Raw genomic sequence first — 27,014 nt, 5'->3', positions numbered from 1 at the left:
GCCAAAAGTTTTCATTTATTCATTCATAATTTATTCACTTCCTTCATATTAGTTTCTTATTTATCAGGAGTTGCCACAGCAGAATGAACCGCCAACTACTCTGGTCAATATTTTACGCAGCGGATGCCCTTCCAGTCGCAACCCAGTAGTGGGAAGCACCTATACACTCTCACATTCACACACACTTGTACACTATGGCCAATTTAGTTCATTCAATTCACCTATAGCGCAAGTCTTTGGACTGTAGGGGAAACCAGAGCACCCAGAGGAAACCCCTACCAACGTGGGGAGAACATGCAAACACAGAAATGCCAAATGACCCAGCTGGGACTCGAACCAGCGACCTTATTGCTGTGAGGCGACAGTGCTAACCACTGAGCTACCGTGCTGCCGCCAAATTTTCTATTTGGGTTAATTGTCAGTTTTTTATTACTCATTGTTACATCGTTGCTTTATACTGCATGGTCATTCTTGTTGTGGACAGGAAAATAGATGGAAAAGGCATTGGAGTTGTTTTCTTGTTGACTTGAATCATTTCCTTCCTGCTCAGCAGAAGTTTTGCACATGGTTGATGTGGCCCTAGAAAGCTTTCTGGTCACTTCAGTCCAATATCATTCCAGTACGTGGACAATTGAATCTGGTGTGTTATTTTTAACCTTGGTTCAGATCCAAACAGGACATGAAATATTTTATGTTACATATATAACAATATAAATGTATATGAATTTATTTAAAAAAAAAAAGAAAAATAACTTTATTTGTCACCAAATTATATTTATTAATTTATTTATTTGGGTCATGATTTTATTTATTTATTAGTATTTTATTATTGTTATTTTTTTATTTAATTTTTTTTCCTTCCCATATGATGTTTAACAGAACAAGGAATTTTTCACAGTATTTCCTAAAATATTTTTTCTTCTGGAGAAAGTCATATTTGTTTTATTTCAGCTAGGATAAAAGCGGTTTGTATTTTTTTTAAAAACATATTAAGGTCAATATTAATAGCCCCCTTAAGCAGTATTTTTTTAGATTGTGTACAGAGCAAACCATCATTATACAATAACTTGCCTAATTACCCTAACTTATATGTTAATGTATTTAAAGACATTTGTAAAATTACACAATCTGTCACCATTCATTTTCTTTTCGGCTTAGTCCCTTTATTAAACCGGGGTCGCCACAGCGGAATGAACCGCCAACTTATCCAGCACGTTTTTGAGCAGTGGATGCCCTTCCAGCCGCAACCCATCTCTGGGAATACAATTTGTCAAGATTTAAGATTTTATTTTATTTTTAGTAAAAATTATTATTATTTTTTTATTTAGTTTAGTTTTACTTTATTTTGGGGGGTTATTTTCAATGGTGATACTCACCACTATGAAACTATGTATTAAGTTAAATGTATTTTTACCATATCACCATAAACGCTGTAATAATTTTTATGATTTTTTTTTAAGCAGAGGTATAAATTTTTACGTGCATCATGATTTGTTTTGGTTACCACTCAGAACATAGTTTTTCTCCAAATGAAAGGCAATTTATTAATAGTTTTTATTCCGTTTATGGTTTAATGCAGAATATATTATTTTATATTCAAATGACTCTATGCAGTCAGTAACAAATAATAGAGCAAAATCTTTTGTGCAGTGCTAATAACTATTACATATAATAAGCAACTATTATTTATTATTAATTACTAGCTCAGTCTGATTTGGCAGTAAATTTGACTTTGCGCCGTTTGTGAGGTCATACCCACTATTTTTTTCTCACGGTGAGATCAGACCATTTGTATTTTACCTGAGTTTATTTTGTCATCTGCATTATTGTGTATTAAACAATATGTTCTGGAAGAGGTGTGCGTGCTTTACTCTGATCCTGTCGGACACCAGGAAATAGACTGACATCAGCCTCTCCCATTTCCTTATGCAGAAAGACGACGGCTTTGATTTGGCTGGGATTCAGGGAATGTTCGAACACAATTATTCATCAGCCATTCACAGCCTTTACAGGATAAATAACACACACCTTTAATAATCCCATTCAGTCACCTGAGTAAAGTGGTTTCCTTATAATGACGAAAATTACATAACATCAATTTTTTTGAAGATTATTTTGATTATGTTTTGCAGCTTGAAGTGACGTTTTTAGGTGTTTACAAACTTTATATGTGCAGTGTATAACGATTAAAGGGATAGTTCAACCAAAAATACAAATTTTGATTTCATTTATCCTTCATTTGTTCATTTGTTTTGAAGAATGTTGGGGGAAAATAGGCAGTGATTTTCATAGCATTTATAGCTTTTTCCCCCAACATTATGCGGAATATATTGTTTTGTGTTCAACAGAAGAAAGAAATTCATAAATGATGAGGAAATGCAAGTTATTTTAAGTGAACTTTCCCTTTAATGGTGCATTCTGATATCTATTCCAGACTGGAGATGAATGCAAATGGAAATACATTTTCAGAATTGGAAAGGAAGTCTCGTCTTGTGTGTTGAGTTTGGTCATTGTAGTTTTTGGACTGAATGACTTGCACTGTGTGGGCTATTGTGTTCTCATAGCCGCCAGACAAAACCAACGTCTCACCCACAGTGAAACAACACTCGCAGGCATGAATGACTGACTGTTCTGCGTCTGTTTTTATGCAATAGATTAGGAGCCGATAGTTTCTTGCACTTTTATTAGACAAGTTTAAATATTTATTAGAAAGAGAACGTTTTGGGTGATTCCAATAACACTTTCCACACTACCTGACAAAAGTCTTGTTGCCTATCCAAGTTTAGGAACAGCAAATAATATCTTGACTTCTAGTTGATCATTTGGTATCGGAAGTGGCTTAGATGAAGGGCAAAAGCATCTAGATCAGTGTTTCTCAACTGGTGGGTCGCGGGAACATTTCCAGTGGGTCGTGGAGTGAACAACAAAAGATTAATTTAACTTAATTTGCTTATACTGGATTTTTATTTTGAAATGCACACGCAACAATTCTACCGTTTGAAATGTGAAATTTCATTTAATTATAGCAACAAATATGTTGAAGTGCAAGCATGACCCCGAATATGTTAAGTATGGATTTACATATATTGACGACAAAAAAAGACTTAAAGCCTCAGTGTATCATAGTGAGGTGCTCTAATAAGAGAGCATGAAACTTTCTAACTTAAAACAACATTTAGAAACCAGAAAATTCCTAAATTTCCTAAAAATTTGGGTCGCGGCTTGATGACCATGTAAAAATGTGGGTCCCATGGCCAAACCAGTTAAGAACCCCTGATCTAGATTATGCTTATTCGACCAAAATAAAATATGATCATGCCTTGATTCTTAATTATTTAATTAGGACACTAAAACAGAAATAATGTCCAGAATAGAATATAAAGTCATGCTGTAGTGGAGATAGAATGAATATTGTGTATGACTCCCATGAGTTTGGAGGACTGCATCCATGCATCTCTGCAATGACTCAAATCACTGATTAATAAAGTCATCTGGAATGGCAAAGAAAGCATTCTTGCAGGACTCCCAGAGTTCATCAAGATACTTAGGATTCATCTTTAATGCCCCCTCCTTCATCTTACCCCAGACATGCTCAATAATGTTCATGCCTGGTGACTGAGCTGGCCAATCCTTCAGAACCTTGGCCGTCTTTGCTTTTAGGAACTTTGATGTGGAGGCTGAAGTATTAGAAGATGCGCTATCCAGCTGAAGAATTTGCCCTCCCTTGTGATTTTAATGTAATGGGCAGCACAAATGTCTTGAAACCTCAGGCTGTTGATGTTGCCATCCACTCTGCAGATCTTTCACATGCCCACATACTAAATTTAACCCCAAACCACGAGTTTTTTTCACCAAACTTGACTGATTTCAGTGAGAATCTTGGGTTCATGCTGGTTCCAATAGATCTTCTGCAGTATTTGTGATGATTGGGAGTTCAACACATGATTCATCTGAAAGATTTTCCTTCTGCCACTTTTCCAAATGATCAACTAGAAGTCAAGTTATTATTTGTTGGGGATTTCTTAGCTTAAAAACTTTCATACAAACAGGCCCAGATAAAACCAATTTAACCTGATACTGGAAAAACAGCTGTTGTTCAGTACTGACTATAGGTGAGCAGTCTCTACTGATACCTGTCAGCTCCCGATGACCATCTCTAACCATAACCCCACATCCGCTCACTGTTCATGGAAACTCTAATCCTATTAGGGCAGAAAGGACTCAAGTCTGGCACTGTGCTAATGAAAGCCTTCCTCGTGCTCATACAGGCCTCTCAGTCATCCTCTTATGTCATTCAACACTACATTGAGGAACAAGAAAAGGCTTCGAGACTCAGCAGCTTCATTGACCAATCGTGACCCTGCATTGCAGTGCTATTGACCAATCACAGCCCTGCAAAGTGAATTGTTTGGGAAAGCTAATATTAAGTGGGACGTTATGTACTTGTCTTACCTGGTTTGGAACTAGTAATTATAGATTTATCCAATAATTTGCATCCAAACGGAGATGAATGAGTGTTCTAGATTGAGTTGAATTAACAGTGGCTTTATGAACAACTACAGCTGTACAGTATGTGTGTGTGTTCATGACAATAGGATAAACAGATTTTGTCTACAAAAGCACAAAGTGGACATTGTGCCCCGGCTGAATATTGAGAAATAAAGACGGTCAGTGTTGTGCATGGGAAGTCTGGTTGATGGGTTAAATGTTTTTATGTTTCGGTTTGCAGATCCTGATCGAGTTCTGTGCCGGCGGGGCCGTCGATGCCGTCATGCTTGGTGAGTTCAGATAAAAGTTTGACATGCAAGGCTGAACCAAGAAAAGGTCACAGCTCCTTTCCATTACTTAAACAAAAACACATTTCATTTTTTCAGGCCAAGATGAAGTTTAACAGAATCATTCAGTCAAAGTAACCAGTTTGTTGCAAAAATTTACATATATAAGTTATATATTGATTTATTCCATCTCTTATAAACATTTTGCACTGGAAAAAGTTAAATGCAATTACATTGATTTGAATATAATATATATATTTTTTATAATTATATATTAATGAATTTTTGTAAATTTTAATTTAATTATTAATTATCTAATTTGATAAAAAATTAATTTAATATATTTTAGTTTTGTTCAGTTTATTTTAGTTTAGTTTAATTTCATTTTAGTTTTTTAGTTTACATTTATTTTTAAAATTTTTATTTCAGCTAGTTTAATTAAATAAAATTTTAGTTTAATTTAATTTAATTTAGTTTAATTTAATTCTTTAAAATTTAATCTTTATTTCATTTAATTTTATTTCCTTTAATTCTTTAATTTTATTTTAATTTTATTTAATTTTAGTTTAGTTTAATTTAATTTTAATTTCATTTTAGTTTTGTTTATTTAGGTTTAATTTAATTAAATTTTTATTTTATTCAATTTATTTTTATAACATTTAAGTTTAATTTAATTTAATTTAGTTATTTCATTTTTTAATTTTATTTTAGTTAAATTTTAATTTAATAACATTTTAGTTTAGTTTAATTTTAGTTTAGTTTATTTTCATTTTATTTTAATTTAGTTTAGTTTAATTTAATAGAATTGTATTTTAGTTAAGCTTTTTTAGTTTCATTTAATTTAAACTAAAAAATAAATTAATTATACAAAGAAAAGGAAGCTAAAAAGGCAATTAAGATATAGGTGTCTCCTTTAAAAATGTAGAAAAGGGCTCCAGACTTTCAGGAACTGTTCTGGCATTTGTTTTATTGCGGTCCGAATCTTTTCTATTCAAAGAGCATGTTGGATAGCAAAATCCCATTGCAACCCAAATCAGACAGTTTCAAACAAGACCAGAAAGTATCTAACAGTGTGCCTGGTTTCGCTGTACAGTGAAGGCAAGTTGAGTATTTAGTTTAGTTCTACACCAGTGTATTCTGTGCGTGACCTTGAATTGAATGAAAGTATGCCTAGCATTTATTAATGATGAATGTATTCATGCAAAAATAAAATTCTTTTATATTGTTTTCCAAGCAGCAGATTTATTTTACCAGTCATTACAAGTGAGCTATTCACATTATAGCTGCATTTTAGAAAAAAGGCCACCATGTATAATTACTGAGTATGTTTAATCCAGAAATTGCATATTAATTCCCGAGGCAGCTCACTCAAAGTGATTGCATCTCACATCATGTTTGGTGCAGGTAGGAAACTCTGACAGCAGGGTTTATCATAGTGTCACATAAAATGTCAGCAATGACACTGAACCTCCAGTACACAAAAAATGAACTTCATTTTGACCGAAATAAACTTTTATTGACTGGTAAATTCGGTAACCTTTAGTAACCAACAAACTATTTACCCTCCTTTGAGTTCCTTTTTCAAATATTTCCCAAAAGATGTTTAACAGTGCAAGACATTTTTTACAGTATTTCCTATAATATTTTTTTTAGAATGAAAGCAGTTTTAAAATTTTTTTAAAACAGTTTCATGTCAATATTATTAGCCCCCTTTATCAGCCCACATATATTGTATTTGACCGATTTAGTGTAGGACTTATTCAGACAGGTAGCTGATGAGTTTAACTGTTTTTGAATGATTCATTGGAGTGATTTGTTTGTGAATCTGACAACACTGCTTATTTTTTAACTCCTATTATACACATATCTCTGTTTATATGTTTGTGTATGTGTGTGTGTATAGAACTGGAAAGGCCTCTGACGGAGCCGCAGATCAGGGTGGTTTGTAAGCAGACTCTGGATGCTCTGCTGTATCTGCATGACAACAAGGTCATTCACAGAGACCTGAAGGCTGGAAACATCCTGCTCACGCTGGATGGAGACGTCAAATTGGGTGAGATGAGGCTATAGAGCTGCTGATGCTGCGGATTCTGTGTGTGCGCATCAAGTTAACCAGGTCAACAGTCATCCTCAATTTAATTATAATAGTAGCATTGAAGTATTTTTAATATTTTGTTGCACATCAGATGCATAAAGTCCAGCACAGGAGGATGTTTTAGGATGTGCTGTGCTGGTAAAGAGTTTTACGATTACATAAAAGCAAGGTAAAGAAAGACTTAGACATACAAAGAGGAGCTAAGGAGGGGCATTTACATCAGGCTTGCTTGCTAAACTTTTTTGTAAATGTGTTTAAAACATGCTGGTAACTTTAAAACATGCTAGCCATAAAAAAGCTAGTAACTTATATGTACAGAAAGGAGCTGGGGAGGGTAGTTTACACCAGGCTAAACCATATTCTGGTAAAGTAAGCATATAACTTGTTAACATGGTAAAACATGTTAATAACATTAAAATATGCTAGAAAAAAAACAACAACGTTAAGTAATCTGTTGTAACTTGTTTGTGACTTTTTATTAAGATTTAAGTTAGTAATTTTTGAAATCTGTTTAGAAATGTCAGCAGCATGCTATAACATGTTAGGAATGTGTTTAAACATGCTAGCAGTTTGTTGAAAAATGCTAGCCACATGTTAGAACATATCATGAATTTGCCAAAGCATTAGCAGCTAACCTAAACTTCCTAGAGATATGCTAACAACATGCTAAACATTTAAAACATGTTAGGAATGTTTATGTAAAATGCTAGCCACATGTTAGAACGTATAGTAAATTAGCTGAAACATTAGCAGCTAATTTAACCTTCTTAGAGATATGCTAACAACATGCTAAACATTTAAACATGTTTTTAGTTTGTTAAAACATGTTAGCAATTTGTTGGTAAATGCTTGCCACGTGTTAGAACAAACCAGGAATTTGTTGAAACGCGTTAGCAACTATGTTAAAAGTTCATTCAGCAGTTCATGAAACAGTAATGTATTTTTAAAATGTTTTGTACTGAAATAATAGCTAACTAGGTGAGGAGGGTCATTTATAACAGGCTTGCTTGCTCGGCCTACTTACAGAGATATGCTAGCAACATGTTAAGACATGTTAGGTGCATGTTTATAATTTAGCATCATGCTGGAACATGTTATCTATGTGCCCAAACATCTTAGCAAACAAGGTATGACATGCTAGAAAATGTTAGTAATGTTTTAAAACATCAGAAAAATGCTAGCTACTTGATGAACATACACTAATACACACTAAGATTGTACTAACACATGCTAATGTCTGTCTGTTCTTGAAACCTTTACAATTCTACCTTTTAAAACTCAGAACTATTTTAAATGTAGAACAAAACTCAAACATTGCCAGGAAATTTCAAGCTAGCATGTAACGATGTGGAGGCTTAAGCCACAAAATCATTGTATTCCATCATTGAATTTAAAAGCAAGCATGTTTATTTTGGAAAAACTACTCTTTTTCAGGCAGATTGATTCCTAACAAGCACATTTTCTTTATCTTTCAGCGGATTTTGGAGTGTCTGCCAAGAACACGAAGACTGTTCAGCGAAGAGACTCTTTCATTGGAACCCCTTACTGGTGAGTTTACCATACCAGCTTCTTGCACTGCTACACATTGGCATTAGAAACATGCTGATGTCTCTGGGTTTGTCCTTCAGGATGGCTCCAGAGGTGGTGATGTGCGAGACGTCGAAGGACAGGCCGTATGACTATAAGGCTGATATCTGGTCTCTGGGAATCACTCTGATTGAACTGGCTCAGATCGAACCTCCAAACCACGAGATGAACCCGATGAGAGTCCTGCTGAAGATCGCCAAAGCTGAGCCTCCTACTCTACTACAGCCCTCCAAATGGTACCAAAAAACATGCTTGTGATTGATATAGAACAGACCGTTGGTTTTTGAACATACATATATTTTTTTATATTAATGTAAAATTGTAATATTGATTTTTTTTTTCTTTAAAACTATTCAATTGTCTTAATTAATAAAACCGTAAATAAGCTTTGGTTTCTCACAATACATGCCAAATACATGCACTGTAGGAGAATTGGGTAAGCTAAATTGTTCATAGTGTATGTGTGTGAATGAGAGTGTATGGGTGTTTTTCACAGTGATGGGTTGCAGCTGAAAAGGCATCCGCTGTGTAAAACATATGATGGATAAGTTGGCGGTTCATTCCGCTGTGGTAACCCCTGATTAATAAAGGGACTAAGCCGAAAAGAAAGTGAATGAATGAATGAAAGCAGTAAATTATATTACTGCATATTTTGCCAATGCAAAAAGCTTCACAAAGTTGAAATATGGTTTAAAATAAATGTAACAAATAAAATAGATTATATGCAAGTTAAGATGATCTTAACTGGAGATCTTCAAAGGCTCCCTGTTATCAGAGATTGATGAACAAGTTGATTTATGTCATTCAAGTGGAACATCTACGTCTTGAAACTTCACCGTAAAAAAAAAAAAAGCTGAAATCAGCTGTGTGGGGACCTATCTTAAGACTCTTGGGAATTTAGCATTTTAAGTTTGTAAATCCTCATCTTTATTTCTAACATATATTCATGACACTGGCTTTGTAAAAATGTGAGCATTGTCATCCCTTGTTTATATATTTGATATGTTTATATATTTGGTAACAGTATATATGTTTTATTGGTATTGAACTGTTTTGTTAAATATCTTATAAATGTTAAGTGAAATATTATAAAAAATTTTTTACAGTGCTCAGCATAATTGAGTACAGCCCATTTTGAACAATTATTTTTAGCAATTTCTCAGTGAATGTAGGCAATGCATTTTGGTGCATTTAAACGAAACAGATTTATTCAACGGATATATTTATTAAAATAATATTTTAGTCACCAAACACATTTAGAAATTAGGAAGATAATACAAATAAATTCAAGCAAAATACTGCAAAAAAAAACTACAAAATGTCAACTAAATTTAAAAAAAAAAATTTCTTCTCTTGATTTTTCCTGTTTTTAAATTTGTATTTAAAATTTTTCTTTATCATAAATAATATCATAAGTTATTTCGTTAGATAAGCTCCTGATTTTGCTTCAGTAAGCTAATATATATATATATATATATATATATATATATATATATATATATATACACACAAATCTAATATTGTCTAGTTTCCTATTAACAATATGAATCTAAAGGATATGCTGAGCACTGCAAGTTAATTAAAAGTTTTTAATTTCCTTTTGTTACTTTTTTTGTCTTTGTTATTATATTTAAATCTAATATTGAAATGTTTATATTATGTTTCTACATTTTGAATATTAAAAATGTGCGAAAAAATGTGGGAAACGTGCCTCCAAAATAATGAAAATGAACACGTTTCAAATAAAAAAAGCAAAATAATAAATAAACAACAAATTCAATTTACAATCTGTAGTATAAACAGATCACCAAATTAAAGTAAAAAATACAACTAATATTAAACTATTTTTTTTTAAATATTTAGTTTAATAAAAAGGAAGAAATGAAATGAATAATAAATGAAATTAAATATTGATCAGTAATCAGTTATAATAATAATACATTTTATGATGCGCTTTTCTTAAACGCAAAGTACTACAATGTATACAAAACAAAACTCACAGTAATAAATCACACAGCAGTAGTCAATAAAAAACAATTAATGTACTATATATAGTCACAATATAACACCAATGCAGTTCATTTTAATTGTATTGACTTATTCTTTTGCAGGTCTCCTGAGTTCAGGGACTTCCTCAAACACGCGCTGGAAAAAAACGTGGACAACAGGTGGAGCACAGCGCAACTCCTCCAGGTGAACTGACCACCTTTATTTTAGCACTTTTAACTTCCTGAACACACACACACACACACACACAGTGTTGATCTAAATCTGTGCGGGTCTTAAACACCTCTGGTCTTCATCTGGTTCACCTGCGGCTCCACATGAATCAGCAGCGGCTCATTGATATGTTTCTCTGTGTCAGGCACTTCATCCTTAAGAATTGACGTCAGCAAAGCAGATTGCCTTTCTGAGGCTTTAAGTAGGCCAGACTAACGCTGACCGCGCTCATATACTCACACGCAAACTCATTTAGTGCTTAACACTTTGAGGAGACAATCTCAATGGGGTTGAAAATACAGAACTCCAGTTTTCCACCTTTTAAAGTGATTATATCAAAGAAGCTGCACATTCTCAGACCGGCGCTAGACTGTTTTCAGTGCACAGCGAAGCCCAGGGAGGTAAGAAATGCTCTTGGGATTCTTGTTTGTTGTTTGTTATGATCGTGCATTAAAATTGTATGATCCTGTTTGTTTGTTTTTTGTTTTTTTATGCAATCTATGCAGATGTACTTTCTTTGCAAGATAGTCATGCATAAAGCATATCAGTGCCATGACATAACAGAGAGTTTATTTGGGTGTTTAATTTATTTTCATGCATTTTTTTAATTTTTGTTTTACAATACTAATTGTAAATCTTCTAAAATGCCAGTAATCTAATAGCATTTATTTTTATTATAATATAATTTATAAATTATAATTTTGCTTAGCCACGTTTTACCACAACAAATACAGATTTACTTAAAATATTTTGAAGACTATTTATTCTGAAGACTAATAACTTGTTTACCTGAAAGTTCCTCAAGTTCAATGAGAACAATGAATTGAATTATTAGATAAACTGTTAAATTAATAAAATTAATTACATTATTGTTAAATTAATTGTGGTTTGATGTAATGTTTTTTTTTTTTTTTTTTTTTTTTTTTTTTGCATTTACATATTATTTAGATGTAAAATTTTAAATGTGATCCTGAAACTCAAAATTATTTTCCACAGGTCTAGACTTAGTAATAGCCAAAAATACATTTTCATTCATTTTCCTTTTCGCCTTAGTCCCTTTATTAATCTGGGGTCGCCACAGCAGAATGAACCACCAACTTATGCATATGTTTTACACAGCGGATGCCCTTTCAGCTGCAACACATCACTGGAGAACAAAAATACATTTTATAGGTTAAAATTATAGATTTTTCTTTTATGCCATAACATCATGATATTTAGGAAATTCCCTACAATAAGTAAATCAAAACTTTATATACATACAAATATACATACATTCATACAGTTAAAGTCAGAATTATAAGAATTTTTTTCTTTTTAAAATATTTTTTAAATTATGTTTAACAGAGCAAGGGAATTTTAAGTTTGTCACAGAAAGGCTTATTTGTCTTATTTCGATTAGAATAAAAACTATTTTTTTCATTTTAGGGTCAATATTATTAGTCCCTTTAAGCTATATTTTTTTTACAGAATTCTACTGAACAAACCATCATTATACAAAAACATGCAGAATAAAACGCACCTAACCCTAACTTGCAGAACCTGTCTAGGTAACCTAATTAACCTATTTAAGCCTTCAAATGTCACTTTAAGCTGTATAGAAGTGTCTTGATAAATATCTAGTCAAATATTATTTACAGTCATCATGGCAAAGATAAAATACATTAGTTATTAGAAATGAGTTATTAAAACTATTATGTTTAGAAATGTGTTGAAAAAAAATAACAGGGGGGCTAAAAAATCTGACTTCAACTATATATATATATATATATATATATATATATATATATATATATATATATATATATATATATATATATATATATATATATATACACACACACACACACACACACACACACACAGTTAATGTCAGAATTATTAGCCCCCCTGAATTATTAGTTTATTTTTTCCCCCAATTTCTCTTTAATAGAGAAAATATTTTTTTTCAGCACGTTTCTAAACATAATTGTTTTAATAACTCATTTCTAATAACTTATTTATTTTATCTTTGCCATGATGACAGTAATAAATATTTTGCTAGATATTTGAATAAATAAGACAGCTTAAACATGTACAGCTTAAAATGTTGTTTGAAGGCTTAACTAGTTAATTAGGTCAACTAGGCAGGTTTGGGTAATTAGGCAAGTTATTGTATAACGATGGTTTGTTCTGTAGACTATCAAAAAAAATATTGCTTAAAGGGGCTAATAATATTGACCTTCAGATGGTTTTTAAAAAAGTTTAAAAACTGATTTTATTCTTGCCGAAGCGAAACAAAAAAGACTTACTCCAGAAGAAAAAATATTTTTAAACAAACTGTGAAAATTTCCTTGCTCTGTTAAGCATAATTTGGAAAGTATTAAAAAAAGAAAAAAACCAAAGGGGGGCTATTAATTCAACTGTAATTCAACTTCAACTGCATATATTTCAATTTTAATATTTGGGTGCATTAACAGAGCTTTGAAACAAATCGAAGACCTATTAAAAGAGTTTAGACACAGTTGTTGTTTGTCAGCTGTGTGTGAATATAGCCAGCTTCTAATAGTATTAATTAATTAATTCTATTTTTAATGATCACCTTTGATTAAAATTGCAACTAAAAACAATTTGATTGACATTCTCCTTTTATACATGTCATCAGAGCAGGAAAGCCCCGCCCATTAGTGACAATTTCTCCTTCATTAGCATAGACAGCCATGAATGAGAAGCCATTAGAGTTTTCACACTGTACCTGCCAAAGATCATGTCAGTAAATAAGTGGCATTATAAATGTCCTAGGATGCACAAATGAACAGCGTAATCTCCATAGACTACCTTTGTCTGAGCCCTTTCTTTTCACATTATTAGTTTTTCACAGATAACGTCCTGTTTTGAATCTGCTGCAATGCTGAGGCAAAGGCATTTTAGCTCCGCCTTCTTTTGAAAAACAGCCACAATCTCAACTGCACAATTTAGATCAATACATAAAGGAGCTTTTCAAAAAGTTAAAGAATTAAATTATGTAGTATTTTGAGCTGAATCTTACTGTTAAAAAAGGGGCATAATAGGTCCCCCTTAAACTATTTGTATCTTCACAGTATTTGCGCATATAACTCTGTACATTCCACTAATGGTAGTTGTTTTGATGTGCACAGCACCCGTTTGTGAGCACTGTAACTGACAGCCGGCCGCTGCGGGAGCTGATCGCAGAGGCAAAGGCGGAGGTTACGGAGGAGATGGAGGAGGAGGAGGATGATGAAGAGCATGAAGGAAACCTGGTGAGACTTTCATAGCTCAAACCTTTAAAGTGCCATACATGTAGTGAGTTTGCACTCACATTAGATATGGATCATTGATACTTGAGTGTAAACCGCAAGATGAATCACACAGTTAATGTACAACTGAATACACTGAACCATTGAAAACCTGACACACGATGGAGAAAGCAGCCAAATCCCATTTTAGAAGTCTTTGCTGTTAAATATGTAGGGAATTTTTGCAAAAGAAAAAAACATTACAGGACAGGGAGGAGAGCATTCTGCTTTATTTATCTTCTACAAAAGCAATCAGCCAAACACACAGGATCTGTGGAATATTACATTATTCACAGTCATAAATCATGAAACTTATCTATGCGATCTGGCAAACAAATACACCTGAGAACAAATAAGAGGTGCAAAAGTCCAAAGACTGACCGTTAGATACACAAAAGATTAATTATATATCACGTTTTAACAACAGAGATGCAAGAGATCATCTAGCGGCAGGTCCTGAGATGTTCTGGCCGATATAAAGGAGGGAGAGAAAGGGGGGAGATGTTTGCAGAGCTGCAGCTAACAGCCTGGAGCTTCCAATATTTTTAAAACATGCGCTATCCTCATACTTAAACAGCCGGTTTGACTTTAAAATATCTATATTCTCGCTTGAAAAACTTGATATTGTGGCAAAATTTAGGAGTATTTTCCTAATTTTGCAGATTCCCTATGCGCCATTAACAGTCCTCATCGGTTTCCTGTGCAGCAAATGCGAGTTGCTATGGTAATTATAAACGTTTGGGAGAATCGTATTTATTTTGAACTGGGATCAAAACCAAAGAGCATAGAATCACCAAGAGCTGCCACTCTCATGCGATTTGGGAAGCATCCACTAGATGCTGCTAGTGTCACGCGGCGGCCATTTTGCAATTAAAATTCCAATAGAACAACAGCATTGTAAATCTGTAAAATAAACTATTAAAAGTGCTGATGATTGTCATAGTGAGTGTTGTATTGTCGTCTTTTAGGTTGGATCTCAGCTTTAATGCGCTTTTTAAATAAATAAAAACAAAGCAGCTGCTTGCCATTGCAACAGCAGTATGATTCAATGGACGGCTGATCGCTTTCACTCCAAAATGGCGGAATCGCAGGGCTGCTGCTGGGCGCTGCTGTTGCAATGGACGTTCTAGTGAGCGTCGCCTCTTGGTGATTCTAAGCTCTTTGTCAACGAAAATAATGCACACTCTCCAGCCAATCAGAATCAAGAATTTTTAACAAACCATGGAATAATACCTACTATTTCATTTACCTCAACAGAAATTATAAAAAGCAAACAAGACCGTTGTCAAGATTCTTCCTCTGGTAAAACTGGTTCAGTTTAACTGAGCACAAACTAACCTGGCCAACCTTTTTTCCTCAGACATTGTTTTTTTCTCTCTTCTGCTTGATTTGTTAACACATTTAGCATTCTAAAGTGCTTTTAATGGAATTTTTTCTGGTCTGACTACTTGGTACAGTCCAAAATATTACAACAATTGATCATTTTCAGCAGCTATAATCAGCAAAATTAGCAAGTGTTTAGTTCAGTGGCATTGTTTACATTCATTGCCTCCAAAATGGCTGACTGATAGTAACATTCATTCATTCATTTTCTATTCGGCTTAGTCCCTTTATTAATCTGAGGTCGCCACAGCGGAATGAACCGCTAACTTATTCAGCATATGTTTTACACAGAGGATGGCCTTCCAGCTGCAACCCATCACTGGGAAACACCCATACACACTCATTCTCACACACTCATACACTACGGACAATTTAGCTTACCCAATTCACCTGTACCACACGTCTCTGGACTTGTGGGGGAAACCGGAGCACCCGGAGGAAACCCACGCCAACATGGGGAGAACATACAAACTCCACACAAAAAATGCTAACCGACACTGAAAATAACACTCCATAGTAAAAAAAATAACAACATGAACAAGCCTTCAGTTCTATCAACTCATTCAGCAATGCTCTTCCCCTCAGCTTGGACACAAACGCGCCCCGTCTGATGCAAGTGTCGGCAGTTCTGAAGACGAGAAGCTTCCTCAGTCTCCATCCACATTAGAGTCAGTTCCTGAGAGGATCGAGGAGGTCTCCGCTCCCAAACTAGCAGATGATATTGTTACAGCTGAAATAAAGAAAGAAGAAGATCCTCTGAAGACAGAAGAGAACCACATACTAGATAAAGCAGCATCTGAATCCAACAAACAAGAGCTTAAAACTGAAGGAGAACCAGACGTGGTTCCCTCAGAAACTCCAGCTGAGGGAATAATCCAACCGGCCAAACCTGATGGAGAGAAACTGAGGGAGGAGGAGGTGTTGGGAAATGGTGAGCTCGTCCAGAAAGAGCCTGCGTCAGATGTGTGTTCACCAACTGACAAAGGTGAGTAACCAGTGCTGGGTAAGTTACTTCAAAAATAGTAATCATGGATTAGTTACATTGTTAATGTCGTATTTAAATTAATTTTCTAGGTAATATGTCTAACCTAAAGGGATAGTCCACCGCAAAATTAACATTTTACTCTCTGTTTACGCTCTTTCAAGTGGTTCCAAACTTTTGAGTTTTTTCTTTAACCTTAATTAAAGGTGTTAAGATATATTGAAGATGTCTTTGTTTGTATAATAAAGCTATTTGTATAATGCATGATTATTATGATCCTAAAATTAAATATTGAATTTGTAATAATAAAGTTGACAAGAATATAGACAATAATTCTGATATGGCATCAAAACAAAAACCAATAAATCAATTTCTTTCATTCTTTCTTTCTTTCTTTCTTTCTTTCTTTATTCTTTGTTTCTTTTTTAGTTTTTATCTATCCTTTCTTTCTTTCTTTTACTTAATTTATTTTTGTTTCTATTTTTTCTTTCTTTCTTTTCATTTATTTTTCCCTTACGTCTTTCTTTCTTTTCTTTCTTTCTTTCTTTCTTTCTTTCTTTCTTTCTTTCTTTCTTTCTTTCTTTCTTTCTTTCTTTCTTTCTTTCTTTCTTTCTTTCTTTCTTTCATTTATTTATGTATTTATTTATTTACTTTTCGTTTAAGCTTTTTTCTTTTCTTTTACCCCATTTCTTTTAGTTTTTATCCTTTCTCTCTTTCCTTCCTTCTTTCTTACTTTATTTATTTTAGTTTCTATCCTTTCTTTCTTTCTTTAACTTTTTAATTTCTTTCTTTTTACTTTTTATTTATCTTTCTTTTTTCTTTCACTTTTTTTTGCTTTTTTTTTGTCTTTTTTCTCTTTCTCCTTTTTTTCTTTCTTTTTTTCTTTCTTTCTTTCTTTCTTTCTTTCATCTGAATTAGATTTAATTAAATCATGAAAACAATTATTACCTGTTTTTTTACCAATAAATAAACAAATTTTTAAATTAGCTTTTTTTCTAGGGAAATATTACAATATTACAAAAGTTATTATCGCAGTACTCAGCAACATCATCTATTCCAGTATCGTGCAGCTCTACTTAGTTTGACATGTATTGCTTTCTGTCGACAGAGAAAGCAGTGATCGAGGAGTCCAGTAAAGCAGTGGCTCCATCATCTCCAGTGCCAGAGAAAGAGAAGAAGGAGAAGCTTGAGGACGAGCAGAAGCAGAGCCCAGTGAAACCCCATTATGTGAAGAAAGAGGACTCCGATTCGGGCATCAGCTCTACAACTGACACCAGCAGCAACAGCAGCAGTATAGACCTCAACCTGTCCATCTCCAGCTTCATCAGCAAATCCAAGGAGATGGGAACCAACTCACAGCAGGTCAGAAACGCTACTGATGCTGAGAGTCTCTGATCATATAGTGACTATAAAAGCATTTCAGGGGAATAAAAAATGACTTTAAAGTGGTTCAGTGAATCAGTTTCAAACTACGAAATGCTAAAAAAAATTTTTGATAAAAAAAAAATGCTTGGTGGATTAAACATATAACAATTAAGTTGCCCCACCAAAAAAATTGTGAGTTGATTGAACGCGTTTTAACAGTTTGAACAAGCAGCAAAAGTCCTTTTGTTTTTCCACTCAAATGAGTCTGTGTGACATTTTAATAAAATATTTAAATATTACATTTATAGTCCTTTTATCCACTGTAATAATTAGCAATAAAAAACATCTTAAAGGATGTCTTTATTTAATTATTTTAGTATTTATTTATTTGTGTTTGTGTGTGTGTGTGTGTGTGTGTGTGTGTGTGTGTGTGGGTGTGGGTGTGTGGGTGGGTGTGGTTAACAATCATAAATATTACAATAAGGCTAATAAGATGCTCTGTATTTCCTAAAATATGTTTTAATCTATATATCTTCTGTTTTCCAGGATAACAAGAGGCAGAAAAAAACCCTGAAGAAGACGCGTAAGTTCATGGTGGACGGAGTGGAGGTCAGCGTTACAACATCCAAGATCATCACAGACAATGACACCAAAAACGAGGAGATGCGATTCCTGAGGTGAGCGGCTGCTGTTTAACTGCTTTCAGGATATTTGCATGTTTGAGTCATGTTTGCATCTCATTTGTGTTCACTGGTAAAGATTCAGTTCTTTCTGTCCAGGCTGTGGCACACATTTTGTAGTAAAAGCTTTAGCTTTTTGTAGTTTGTTTTGGTAAACGAAGGCAAACTTTTAGTGGGGTCAATCGTCTCTCAGTGGTCTTAAACTACAAGGCGACAAAGGTTTCCTGTGCAGTGTTTGTTAGTTTGTTTTACAGAAATCAGCTCAATATTCCAACACCAAGCAAGATGAGTGACATTTCCTGTTCCTCTCTGGGAGCATCCTGTTTTCCTTTTCTATTTTTTTTTTTATTGCCTTGCATATTTTCTCCCCTCAGTGTTTTTATCATAGTTATTTTATATTTTAATCGAGAATAATTAAGAAAAATTGTTTTTTTTATTTATTTTAATTTTGTATTCCCATCACAATCTATAATTTTAATATTTATTTATCTGCTGTTTGTTTGTTTGTTTTTTGTTTGGGAGGGGAGATTTTAAAATTCATACATTCATTTTCTTTTTGGCTTAGTCCCTTTATTAGTCTGGAGTTGCCACAGCAGAATGAACTGCCAACTTATCCAGCATATGTTTTACGCAGCGGATGCCCTTCCAGCTGCAACCCATTACTGGAAAACATCCAAACACACATTCACACACATATACTATGCACTATTTAGCTTACCCAATTCACCTATAGCGCATGTATTAGGACTCACGAAAACGGGGAGAACATGCAAACTCCAAACAGAAATGCCAGTTGACCCAGCCGGGACTCGAACAGTGATCTTCTTGCTGTGAAGCGAACATGCTACCCACTGTGCCACCTTGCAGCCCGAAATTTTAAAATAGTAATGAATAATTTAAGTGCAATGTGGGGACACTTCTGTAAAACACTTTGAGGCCTACAGACTTTATTGTCATTAAATATAGTTCCAAATAATACTTTTGCCATCTCAATGCACAATAATATTCTTATTATGCAAGGTTCATCAGTGCACATTATTTTCAATTCTTATTCAATTCAATTCACCTTTATTTGTATAGCGCAATTACAGTGTAAATTGTGTCAAAGCAGCTTCACGTAGACGATCTTAGTAAATTGAAACAGTGTCAGTTCAGTTTTTCAGTGTTTTAAGTTCAGTTTAGCTCAGTTCAGTGTGGTTTAATAATCACTACTGTGAGTCCAAACACTGAAGAGCAAATCCATCAATGCACAGCTCTACAGGTCCCAAACCATGCAAGCCAGTGGTGACAGCGACGAGTAAAAAAAAAACTTGGGCACGACCATTTCTCATATGGCCAAACGTCTTGTGCAGAGCTGCAGTCTAGGCGCTGGAGAAGCTTGACATCAGCGAGACTCGTCTGTCCCCGGAGCGTCACAGGAATCAGTCTCATGCTCTCCACTCCTCAATAATCACCACAGCAGCTGCTCAGGATACGGCCTGGTCCAGGATTATGGAAACCTTGGGATCATCACGTCGCTGGACTTGGATTGGACTAGATCTTAGACAAATCAAACAGTTTAAATGGTTAACCACATACCAAAGCCTCTTTGTTCAGCGTTATTATAGTATAAAACTAAAAATAAAATAATAATGCAACCTGAAATAAAAAATGTATTTTATTTAAAAAACATTGGTTAAAAATGATTTTAGTTTAGCATCTAAGAAAACATCTAAAACTACAGTTAAAATTAAAAAAAAAAGACAAATAAACTTTTTTTTAGCAAAAATTGAATACGTTTCTCATACACAGCAAATTTGCAAAACATTTTAACCTAATAATAATAATAATTCCGTACATTTATATAGCACATTTCTGGGCACTCAAAGCGCTTTACACATTTTTGGGGGGGGGGAATCTCCTCATCCACCAGCAGGGTGCAGCATCCACCTGGATGAAACGATAGCAGCCATTTTGTGCCAGACCGCACACCACACACCAATTGATTGGTGGAGACAGAGTGATGAACCAATTATGAAATGAGGATGGTTAGAAGGCCATGATGGACAGAGGCCAGAGGCCAGAGGATAAATTTGGCCAGGATGCTGGGGTAAAACCTCTACTCTTTTCGAAGGACATCCTGGGATTTTTAACGACCACAGAGAGTCAGATCCTCGGTTTAACGTTTCTCTGAAAGGCGCTGCTCACTGAGTAGTATTAAGTACCCATGAATATACTGGGGCATTAGGACCCACACAGACTGCAGGTTAGGTGCCCCCTGCTGGCCTCACTAACACCACTTCCGGCAGTAACCTAGCTTTCCCATGTGGTCTCCCATCCAGGTACTGACCAAGCGCAGCCCTGCTTAGCTTCAGTGGGCGACCATGTGAGAGTTGCAGAGAGCTAGCTGCCGGTAAACTTGTCGCAGTTTGCTTCCTTGTTTTAGATTTTTTTCCATATTCAATATCTGGTTTGTTAGTGAATTAATTAGTGAAAGCTAATAGCGAAGGTTCCTCCATCCACACTGTGTGTGTATATGTATTGTTGGCTCAGTTTCAGAGTGTGTGATGTGTGTGTTGCAGGCGTCAGGAGCTGCGAGAGCTGAGACTCCTGCAGAAGGAAGAGCAGAGAGCACAACAACAGCTCAGCAACAAACTCCAGCAGCAGAGAGATCAGATCTGCCGACGCTTCGAACACGAGACCACGGTCAGACACCACATCACACACACTTGTATATGTGGTTTATGATGCGTTGGCGTAATATGTTTTATACCATAAAATATGTATTATATGGTTTTGAAGTACTTATATTGACCTTATTCTGCAATGTCGGAAGTCTTTTCATTTTTTAAAGTGGTTTAAATCAGGGGGCTCAACCCTGTTCCTGGAGATCTACCTTCCTGTAGATTTCAGTTGCTACCCATTTCAAACACACCTGCCTGTAATTATCAAGTGCTGTTCAGGTCCTAATTAATTGGTTCAGGTGTGTTTGATCAGGGTGAGAGCTGTGTTTTGCAGAAAGGTAGATCTCCAGGAACAGAATTGAGCAGCCCTGGTTTAAATCATCTGATTCAGTCACCTATGGAGGAGAAAATGACTAGGAATAATAAATGGCATGATTCAAATGAGCCAGTCAGAGAATGAATGTGCACAGCCACGCCTTTATTTTCAATAGTCTGTGTTTTGGTTAATCTACAGTGTCAAAGGTCGCTGCCCTGCACAGTTTAGTTCCAACCGTGCTTCAACACGAATACCTGTAGGTTTCAAACAAACCTGAAGGATACGATTAGTTTGATCAGGTGTGTTCAATTAGGCTTGGAACTAAACTGTGCAGAGCTGAGGGCCTCCAGGAACTGAGCTTGACACCTGTGATCTACACTAAACCAATACCTACACTTTTCAAACTAAAATGAGTCTGTAGTGTCTTAATTGAGTCCAAAAGTCTCTTTTCAAGTGTAAAAAAAAGCTAAATGCAAAAGTGTAAAGGCTGATTTATACTTCTGCGTCAAACGGCGGCACCTCTCAAAAAATGTAACTACACGTCGCAACAACGCGTAGCGCAAGTTATGTGATTGGTCGGCTTGGTAGCACTGACGAGTCTGGGCGGGACCGAGAGCCGCGCGAATGGCACGAGCGATTGTTTACAAGTGTGGAGTCCCGTGAAGGAGCTCCGGATGGAAAATTTTGTTTTGTGTTTACCTCATAGTTAAAGTTGTTGCACGTCAAAATGATTGAGTTTGAGTCACTTGTACAACCAGGAAGTGTTCAGGAAAAGCAAAACAGAAGCGAAGAAATTCGACACAGAGGAACATTTACACATCACTGCCAACTAGTGTTTGGGAAGTGTTAATGCAGACAGCGCGCAGAAGTATAAATGCACAGCTGCGCACATTGCCTGCGCCGTGAGTTTTGCCGGTCACTTGACGCAGAAGTATAAATCAGGCTTAAATGTAGCCTCAGTGCTGTGATTGGACCAAATCCAGGATGCAGAAGGAAAGTGTCTGAAGTTTCTGATTTTTAACGCCTTAATAAATAAAGTCAGGCAATCATTCAGCCATTCAGCTTTAAAAACTGCACATTGTTTTCACCCAAGCCTTTCACAGAGCTGTGTAGATGTGTTTATTATTAGGTGTTATAATGACGGCAGGCTCTGAAACACTGTTGGCTCTCGCTGAATTACATCACACACTCAGCAGCTCCAGCTTTATTTCTGGAGTGTGTAATCTGGGTCCGTCTATTAACAGAGGTCAGTGTTTAAAGACATCTGGAGTTGGGCCAGTTTACTCAGCCAATCGTTTCACCTGTTTGTTATGTTCATTTATAATAACGGAATAATAATTTGACAATTGAAAATAATTAGTTGTTTATTTCATTTCTTTTTATAAATTATTCATTTTAATATTATTATTTATTATTCATTATTAATTATTTTTATTTTTTGTATTTGTTTTGTGTTTTGTATTTTTATTATTTTTATTATTACTCATATATATATATATATATTTATACATATATATATATATATATATATATATATATATATATAAATATATTTATATATATATATATATATATATATATATATATATATATATATATATATATATATATATATATATAAATATATTATATATATATATATATATATATATATATATATATAAATATATTTATATATATATATATATATATATATATATTTATATATATATATATATATATATATATATATATATATATATATATATATATATTGAACATAATTAATTAATTGTTTTGTTTAATTTTATTAATAAATAATTTCTTTTATTTAAATTTTACTAATTTTATGTATTTATATTTTTATTTATTGCTCATTTATTTCATTTATATATTTGTTTTATCTATTAATATTATTATATTAATTTGTAAAACATGTTAATAATTGTTATAAAAATATTAATTTTGTATTTTAAAATACTTTTTCTGATTATTTGTGTTGTGCAAAATAGTTTCACAGATAAACTATATATATATATATATACTATATATATATATACTATATAAATATTGTTTCATATATAAACTATACAGTAGTTAGCCTATTGTCAAATTATTCTTCATTTCTGATAGAAACTGCATACCTACATACAAACCGCATACAAATCTAATTTACATCAGTTCTGGAGTGTGTAATCAGTGTCAGAAGTCAGTGTTTAAAGCCAGCTGGAGCTGTGCCAGTTTACTCAGCCAATCGTTTCACCTGTTTGTTATGTTCAAGGAAATAATAATTTGACAATTGAACATAATTATTTATTTAATTAATTATATATTTTTATTAAATAATTTATTAATTTTATGTACTTATTTTATGTATTTATTTATTTTTTTATTTTATTGCTCATTTATTTAATATGTATTTATATTTGCTGTATTATTATTATTATAATAATTTGTAAAACTTGTTATATAAAATAATAGTTTTGTAATTTAAAAGGTTTTTTGCTCAATTGTTTTGCGCACGGATGGACAGATGGATGGATGGATTGATTGATTGATTTTTATATACTATAGTTTACCTATTGTCAAATTATTCTACATTTCTGGTCAAAACTGTTGCGTAATTCTTGTTGTAGATCTCTGTTTTATTAACCTTTGTTCTGTGTCTGTGCAGAGTAAGAAGCGTCAGTACGACACAGAGGTGGAGAACATGGAGAGGCAGCAGAAACAGACCATCGAGCGTCTGGAGCAGGAGCACACAGAGCGTCTGCGGGACGAGGCCAAACGCATCAAAGCAGAGCAGGACAAAGAGCTCTCTAAATTCCAGAACACGCACAAGAACCGCAAGAAGGAGGTATGGAAGAGAAAACTTTGAAAACAAATACATCATTTTCCAAAGCCAAACCACATTGTGAAAAATAACGCTCAATAAAAAGCTATTGAATTAAACATGATTATTGTTTGTGATGATAGAAACTACACTATTTAAAAATGAATGATTTTTCAGAAATAAATTATTTACTTTAATCATAAAAATGTTTTTGGTGCAAGAAACTGTCAACTTGAACTCAAAGTGAACTCATGTCCCAGACTGCTTTTGATGTAGTCTCGACTAATTCACATTTAATCTGCCTGAGCTACAGCAAATTCCACCCAAATCTTCTTTATCTTCCCTCTCTGACACTGAGCGCAGGATGTGTCACCCAAACATGTGAGAAATGTCCTCCTGAAACGCATTAGCGTGGATCTAACACAAACCCTTGATGAGGAGGTAACAGCCAAACAAATATGTCCTCAGGTTATTTTGCACTTCTTCAGTTTATCTATACTGTCAGGCACTTCTTAGCCCCTTTTTGTTTGTCTGTTTCCGGTTTTTATGCACCATTTGGATTAGATGTTAAACTTATTAAAGTTTGCAACACTCTTGGTTATGTGCTGCATGCTTCACGAGCACATTGAAGCTAATATTTTCAGCTCAATTGCTTAAGGCTAATGGACACCAGGATGATTTTTGCTTTTGCTAATTCTCAGTGTCAAGGCATAAGAAAAACCATTCCAAAAAATGCTAAATGACTCGCGATGTTAGATGCCACTTAAATGTGCTTTATGTAAGTTTTTAACTCTTTTAAAGCATAAAAAACAACAATGTATTTGCAGATGTTTAAGAAACATGCTAAGTTAACACTCTTATTTATGTGAAAAACAATGCTGAAGTCTAAATGACTAAAAGATATTCTGCTAGGCTGTAACGTGCTGGAACGGCTGTCTTTGTTTTGGTCATTTAACCCGCCCAATGCCAGTTTAGGCCATTATATTTCAGCACCCTGGGTTGCCTTCATGGAAAACCGCATATTTCATTCATTCAGTTATGAAGGCTCTCAAAGCATGCATCCATGACCGAAATGCAACCTCCGGCGGACAGTAGCAGACTCCTAAATGAGACGCAGATTCAGAGTTCCACATGAGGGTGTGATTAATTAGCGAATAATAGAAATATTAGGAACGTAAACATTGGCTGAGCATGTTGCATTGTAACTCCGGGTCCTAACAACACGATATGTGACTAGATTTGTAGTAGCTTCTATATCATTGGTTGACCAATATTTAGTTTGTTTTTTAAAAATGTCCACTTTTTTTATCTGGTGTTTTGCGCATTGCTGTGCGAGCTCACATTGACACCTTTAGTTTAGTTATGAGACGTTAAACGTTGGTGATATACGTGAGCAAAAATCATCCCAGTGTGCACTGGCCTTTACAGAGGTGTGTGTGTGTTGTGTTTTGGTTTGTTCAAATCTGTGTATTCATTCATTTTCCTTCAGCTTAGTCCCTTATTTATCAGGGGTCGCTACAGCGGAATGAACCGCCAACTATTCTGACATATGTTTTACACAGCGGATACCCTTTCAGCCACAACCCAGTGGGAAACACCCATACACACATATTCATACATGAATTCATACAGTACGGTCAATTCAATTCACCTATAGCGCATGTGCTTGCACTGTGGGGGAAACCACAGCACCCGGAGAAAACCCACGCCAACACGGGCAGAGCATGCTTTCTCCACACAGCTAACTGGGCCAACTGGGACTCGAACCAGCTACCTTCTTGCTGGGAGGAAACAGTGCTAACCACTGAGCCACTCTGCCGCCCTCAGATCTAATTAGATGAGTCTAATTCATACTGAGATTATGTATGAATCAGTTTAGTGTCAGTAAAAAGTCTATGGCTTTGATTGCCTGCCTGAAAAAAACTAAATCTCTGTAGTTGCAGCTGAATTGAGGAAGAGTTTGTTTGTTTTATTGACATTTTGAGAACCAAATTCTCTTTGGCCGGGGGTCTCCAAACTTGGTCCTGGAGAGCCGGTGTCCTGGAGAGTTTAGATGCAACCCTAATCAAACATACCCAGCTAATCAAGCTCTTACTAGATATACTAGAACCTACCTAGCAAGTGTGTTGAAGCAAGTTAGAGCTAAACTCAGCAGGACGCTGGCCCTCCAGGAGTTTGGACACCCCTGACTTGGGGCATATCCACACGAACATGGGTTTTCCGTGCTTTCATTTTTAGAAAAAAAATATCCATCCACTTGAAAATGGCAAAGCGCACAGTGAGGCATGTTAATGGCACTCCGAACCAACAGGTGGCGATGATGACACACCAAATGGGTAATTAAGTATTTTCGAGAGTAAATTGCATACAAGTCAATGCAAATGTGAGAACGGGGGCAGATTACAATCCCGCGGTCGAACAATGCAAATATGTTTGTGTGTGATGAATGTGTGGAATTAGCCTTATTCGCGTCTGCCGCATTTCATGTGAACCCAGCCGTGTTGGCCAATCAGAAAGGAGAAAACGGCGCACATGCTGATCTCATGACGCGAAAACTCCAGATTTAGTGTCCACATGACCACACTGTAGCCAGAGTTTCAGAACGTTTTCACCCTGACTTGATTATTTAAAAAAGTTGCACTTTCAGTCAGCTAATACTGCGTTTTCGTGTGGACAAACAGTGAAACCGGCTAGAAAGAAATTAGCATGGTTTTTTCTTTTTCCATTACACTGTTAGTGCTGAGGAAGAGCTGATAGTCATATATGGTAATTGGCATTTTGTTTTGGACCAATCACAGAGACAGTGCCACATGACCAATCAGAGCAGAGCTGGTTCTCAGACA

At 34.7% G+C, this 27,014-nt stretch overlaps 1 protein-coding gene across 8 annotated transcripts in view; it reads left to right on the top strand.

The window, feature by feature from the left end:
- slkb (STE20-like kinase b) overlaps window positions 1-27,014 on the top strand; it is a 44,682-nt gene that overhangs the window by 6,955 nt on the left and 10,713 nt on the right. For 3 of the 8 annotated variants that reach the window (XR_015475822.1, NM_001328385.1, XM_087236070.1), the window contains exons 3-13: window positions 4,730-4,778; window positions 6,679-6,828; window positions 8,346-8,418; window positions 8,499-8,693; window positions 10,569-10,650; window positions 13,815-13,937; window positions 15,942-16,341; window positions 17,447-17,700; window positions 18,250-18,380; window positions 20,945-21,068; window positions 24,016-24,195. Coding sequence is in view for 6 of the 8 variants with exons in the window: in NM_001328385.1 (NP_001315314.1) it covers window positions 4,730-4,778; window positions 6,679-6,828; window positions 8,346-8,418; window positions 8,499-8,693; window positions 10,569-10,650; window positions 13,815-13,937; window positions 15,942-16,341; window positions 17,447-17,700; window positions 18,250-18,380; window positions 20,945-21,068; window positions 24,016-24,195 (1,761 nt within the window). In the remaining 2 variants the exon portion in view is untranslated. Of the gene's footprint in view, window positions 1-4,729; window positions 4,779-6,678; window positions 6,829-8,345; window positions 8,419-8,498; window positions 8,694-10,568; window positions 11,079-13,814; window positions 13,938-15,941; window positions 16,342-17,446; window positions 17,701-18,249; window positions 18,381-20,944; window positions 21,216-21,412; window positions 22,709-24,015; window positions 24,196-24,534; window positions 24,613-27,014 lie in introns of those variants that run through there. The other 5 variants (XM_087236069.1, XM_087236068.1, XR_015475823.1 and 2 more) reach the window with 4 other exon arrangements.

Source organism: Danio rerio, chromosome 1 (genome assembly GCF_052040795.2).
Source record: "Danio rerio strain M-AB ecotype USA chromosome 1, GRCz13ab, whole genome shotgun sequence".
NCBI lineage: Eukaryota > Metazoa > Chordata > Actinopteri > Cypriniformes > Danionidae > Danio > Danio rerio.
This window is presented reverse-complemented; position numbering and strand designations above follow the sequence as displayed.